At 33.6% G+C, this 5,256-nt stretch overlaps 1 protein-coding gene across 1 annotated transcript; it reads right to left on the bottom strand.

The window, feature by feature from the left end:
* Nucleotides 1–2,495: 2,495 nt before the first annotated feature.
* LOC143626408 (protein CURVATURE THYLAKOID 1A, chloroplastic-like) lies at nucleotides 2,496–4,983 on the bottom strand. The gene is made up of 5 exons (XM_077096516.1): nucleotides 4,838–4,983; nucleotides 3,517–3,614; nucleotides 3,322–3,429; nucleotides 3,160–3,231; nucleotides 2,496–2,726 (listed from the first exon to the last, which is right to left on the bottom strand). Exons 1-5 carry the CDS (start codon nucleotides 4,974–4,976, stop codon nucleotides 2,661–2,663), a joined length of 483 nt encoding a protein of 160 aa, XP_076952631.1. The 5' UTR covers nucleotides 4,977–4,983; the 3' UTR covers nucleotides 2,496–2,660.
* Between the last annotated feature and the right edge of the window lie 273 nt (nucleotides 4,984–5,256).

Here is a 5,256-nt window from a genome sequence, read left to right as displayed (position 1 = left end):
CAACACCTTCTTTATTTTATTTTATTTTATTTATATATTTGTTTGTTATCTATCTGTATTTAAAAATAGACATGATAACTATCCAATGTTTATTTTACTCCATCATATATTCTCTAAGATTTTTTAATCATACTTAGTTTAAATTAACTTTTAACAGGGTTTAGCCATAAGTCGTGGTGTATATTGATGGATGGACAAAAGACAATTTGTAGTAGGGTTATCGATTGGTATCGGTACTGATACCAAAATCGGTACTGATTTATTACCGTCGGTACCGAATAGGTGTCAAAGTTTTAAGTTTTGGTATCGGTACGGTTTTGGTACCGGTACGTACACGGTATCGGTGTTTTCCGAAATTTACTTTATTTAATAAAGTCTCTGTACCGGTACAACAATAATTTTTAAAGTTCAACATTTTATTCTATATATGACTATAATACTTACATAATTATATGACTAATAGATATAAAATCAAAATTGTTGTAAAAAAAGAACAATAGTTTATTATCCTGAAAGGAGTATTAAAAGATTAAGTTGAGAATTGAGATTACAATGCATGTCAACCATTCAAGACCAATTCTTGCGCCATATTTCAAGGAACAGGCATTAAATAACCAAATAGGCAGCGTCACGATAAGCCAAAACTTTTTTTTTTTAACGGCCAATTAAGTAATGCCGGGTACTTCATACGCGGCCTCATTGGCTAAAGGTAGCCCGAGCCGGCCACTAGTCCGGACGGACGGAGCCCCTAGCGGTCCACCTGTTGAGGGATTCACCGGATAAAACCCCGACCCCTACGCCCGCCAAACGGCACGACAGCAAGGAACCGGTAAAAGCGGGTGAGATCAGGACTCGAACCCTGGCAAACCAGGGTCATCTCTCATATCTTCCATATAAATTGGTGATAGTGAGGTTTGAACCCCCTACCTCTCACTAGTTTAGTGAGTGCTCTGCCATTGAGCCACATCCAATTTATATAAGCCAAAACTTTTAATTAGTCAATTTTAATATTATGAATGATATTACATAACTTCAATTAAAGTTATATCTACTAAATATAAAGCATGAGTTAGAGACCTCTTAAATTTTAAGAGGTACATAACTTGTTGCTTACTGTACAACATAACATAATATGCATAGATTTAAGAAATTTTAAGGGTAATGTTGTCTTTATAAAACAACAAGCATGGTTAATTTAGAATCTTACATAATAGTTTCAATTTTAGTCCTCTAACTTTAGTCAAATTTTGTTAATTTATAAATTAATTACACATTTACCCCGCACTTAAAATAAACTACCTCCACCACTTTTAAATGTCTATAACTTTTTCATACGTTAATATGTTTTAAGAAAATTATTCTATAAAAACGAGCATTTTATTCTCTTTAATTTGAGTATGATATTGCTAGAGTTTATTAATTTCAAAAAATTAACTTTACGTGATTACCAGTTTGTAATGACAATGGGTCTGGTTGGGCGGTTTGAATCATGGGGTCAAATGAATTAGTGTCGGAAAATGTCAATACAAAAGCTGGTTAATTTGGTGCGGGCCGGGATGGGTTCAGGTCGAAAGGGGTCATGTCAAAAGGGTATCGGGTCGAAACGGGTGTTGAGTTAAAATGGTGTCTGGTCTAGATGGGTTCGGGTTAAAACTGGTTACTTTGAAAATCGATTTATTTGAAATTGTTGTACATTTTAGGCATCAGTTCCGTGATGACATTGTTTACACGTACCATTTTAGGCATCAGTTCCGTGATGACATTGTTTACACGTACCAGACCCGATAAACACGTTTCCAACACCACGTAACGAGCGTTACCCAACCTTGGTAAGAGCCCAACACCACGCAACGCACAAGTAATCAACGTGAGTTACAGACATGATGCCGGTTAAGCATGTTTAATGCATGTAACATGCATTTTGGTGCCGGTTATGCGTTTTCAACTGTCAGTTATATAATACTGGCTTTGCACGTGTTACGCGTCCAATTTCAAGTTACGAATGCACCGTCATCGGGTTTGCGCACGTACTCCGCTGCATAGTGCGGGCACCTGACTAGTTTTATATGGTACGTATCATTTAATCAAAACAAGAATATATTGGCATGTTAACTATTTTTCTCCTTTCTTTATCATATGTCAAAAATCACAATCATATAACTATTAAAAAATAATTATAGAAAACAAATAGATGTAACATTTTTCTTTTGTCTTTTACAATAGCAGGATGTTCTTGTTTATGTACCAATTGTTTTATTCTAATTAAAAGACACAAAGTCTTATTATTTGGTCGATTAATTGACGCATAACAGAAACACATACGTAAAATCAAAGCAAACCATTGGCTATTTGTCGAAGCTTAAGGCGTGTTAACAAGTTTTAATACAATTAACGCATCGAAATCAATAGTATTAAAACATCAATATAATCACAAATAATAAGAGAAAATAAAAAAAATGAACCTATCAACGACTTATTACTTTTTTGATAACCAATTCATAAACATCATCATCAAGATGTTAATTTATTTCCAATAAAAATTAGCAAATTTACAGCAGGAAGCAGAAAAAGGAAATACATATGACAGCACAAATTAAAATACTTCATAGTACAGGATCTGATACATATAAACAAAGAAACCTGTAAACAATTACCACCCTCTATTCCGTCCCGATAATCTTCTTCTTCAATGCTTCAATATCATCGGTTAGCTCCTTTCTAGTTGACTGCACAAAAAGCCCGGTTTTGGCACGATCATGCATAAAGTAAACATTAAAAAGAAAAAATAATAATGTCGAGTAAATTTCACTTTTAGCCCCTATGGTTTGCCCACCCAAACTTTTGGTTACGTCATTTTTGTTTTATTTTTTTGCCTGATGCAGATTATGGTTTGCATTTTGTTGTCACTTGAATCCAGGTGACTAACTCCATCAATTTTTTCTGTTAAGTTGAAGGGTATTATAGTTTTTTTAACTAAGATTTAAGTTATTAATGAGTGGTACATTTTCTTAATACATATAGTTAATAAAAAAATGTTAACTTTATTTAATTTACAAGAAATGTAGCTATTTCTTAATACATATAGTAATAAAAAATGCTAACTTTATTTAATTTACAAGGAATGCAACTATTTAAGCGATTTTATATATAACGGCTAACCTTAAAGAGAAGATATCGATAGATGAACCATCCAGTGTATCCAAGTCCTACAAGTTCCAAGAATTTGGGGATCTGCATGATGAAGAAATATTTAGATTAATAAAAAGTAAAAAAAATATCTTCAGAAAATGTTATTATATATTTTGATGTGAATTTATTTACCACTGGAACTCCATTGATTGCTTCAACAATTGTAGAAGATAACCAAATACCAAGAACTGCTCCTCCTCCATAAATAACAACCGTTGGTTTGTTTTCAATCGCATCCCACTATTAAACGATTAAATAATATAATTCGGTGTAATATCAGCTTAAAATTTCATAATATGTTGATATAAAGGTTGAACAAGTGCTCACTTTTTCCTTTAAGCCTGAGAATACTTCCCCGATTTCTGAAGTTTCAGATGTATCATCTGAAGATGCCTTAATGCAATATTTTACCGACCTTTTGGATCCTGTTTCATAGAGGTGTTATGAATATCAGGCTCACAAGTCATCATGCTGCCTTATAAGTCACCAACATATGTTTTGATTTTTAAAGATACTGTAACTGAATATCGAACATTGATACTATATTTGAAAAACAAAATCTTACAATCTGAAATCTAGTAGAAGAATTACAGACAAATTAAAAAAACATATGAATCTGTACAACTAATTATTATGGTCACATATTCTCCACTTTTAGATTCATTGTCCACTAGATTTCACAAGCTCGAGCGTGGCTTATTTATTATTTGATTAATAAAATATATATGTTTTTAATTATTTTTATATATTTGAAGAAAACTATTAAATGAGCCTAAGCTCGGCTTGAGCTTGTGTAGTACCTTAAACGAGCCAAAGCTCGGCTATTCGGTGTGAAATTAATAAAAGTCCAAAAGAGGCAAAACTTATAAACACACAAGGCTCAAGCTCGGGCTCGATAACTAAACAAGCTTTATGTAAGGCTCGGGATCTGCTCGAGCTCGAAAAGGCTCAACTCGTTTGCACCCCTACCCTCGGTTATACGAAATTAACCGAATCGAACCATTCATATTTCCATATATTTCTAGTTATATACCTCCATTTCATGTATTTCATGTTTTATACAATTACACCTCCATTTCATGTACTTATACATCCGCTTCATGTATTTATACCTCCATTTCATGTATTTCGAATCAAATATCCCAAGCTTGGTTTTGGTTATTTACCAAAATTAACCGAAATCCGACAAAGTAACCGAATAAACCGACCAATCAACTAAAAACCGATTGATTAATAAAATAGATTAACCGATGACTTTGGTTTCTGTTTAGGCTAATAACCAAACCGAACCGAAGCGTCCACAGTTACCAAAATTAACTGAACCGAAAACCGACAAACTAACTGAATAAACTGAGCCGATTAACTAAACACCAATTGATTAATAAAGCAGATTAGCCGATGACTTCCATTCGGTTTCAGATTAGGCTAATAACCGAACCGAACCGTGCACACCGTATTAATTAAATTGATCTAAACAACAAACATAGAGTAGTAATTAGGGCTTACACCAAACAATATATAATGCAACAACGCATAAACAAAACTTAACTATTTAATCAAATTGTAAGAACTAAATGAGTCGTGATCGTAACTATAACAGCTGTGATCTCATATCGTAAAACAGGTAAAAACGATCTGTTAACTTTACCTGTGAATTGGAGCTTAGAGGAAGCTGTAAATAGAGAGGTAGGTGAACGAGGTGGAAGTGGAGGGTTAGGTAACGACGTCGTTGAAGATGATCGAGGTGTAATGATTGTTTGTGTCATTGAAGAAGAAGCTGCTGCCATCGGTGTATGATCGATCGGAGTTGACTTGGTGGTGGTGGTGGTTATGGAGGATCAGTTAGGTTGAAGTAAAACTAAAACTCAACATGTGACTCACGCAACAAATAGTTGATCATTTTCGTCGCCAATTATTCACACGTTTTTTTTCTTTTTAATATAAGTTTTTATCTTATTCTTCGACGACGGACTAGTATATAAAAAACAAAATGGAAGGCAATAAGTCTTCTTCTAATAATATAGTTAGATATTATGGCTGAAACATACCATTGATGAGACGTATGTA

This window comes from Bidens hawaiensis, unplaced genomic scaffold (assembly GCF_021521415.1).
Source record: "Bidens hawaiensis isolate Kalapana, Puna unplaced genomic scaffold, B.hawaiensis_p1.1 tig00000458_1, whole genome shotgun sequence".
NCBI classification, from domain to species: domain Eukaryota; kingdom Viridiplantae; phylum Streptophyta; class Magnoliopsida; order Asterales; family Asteraceae; genus Bidens; species Bidens hawaiensis.
This window is presented reverse-complemented; position numbering and strand designations above follow the sequence as displayed.

What these genes read in the sequence shown, in the direction of transcription:
- LOC143626408 (XM_077096516.1), bottom strand. Translation starts at nt 4,976, where the DNA reads ATGGCAGCAGCTTCTTCTTCAATGACACAAACAATCATTACACCTCGA. An exon ending in CTCTAAGCTCCAATTCACAG is followed by an intron (nt 3,615 to 4,837) that starts GTAAAGTTAACA and finishes TCTATGAAACAG; the next exon opens with GATCCAAAAGGTCGGTAAAA. An exon ending in TCTCAGGCTTAAAGGAAAAA is followed by an intron (nt 3,430 to 3,516) that starts GTGAGCACTTGT and finishes ATCGTTTAATAG; the next exon opens with TGGGATGCGATTGAAAACAA.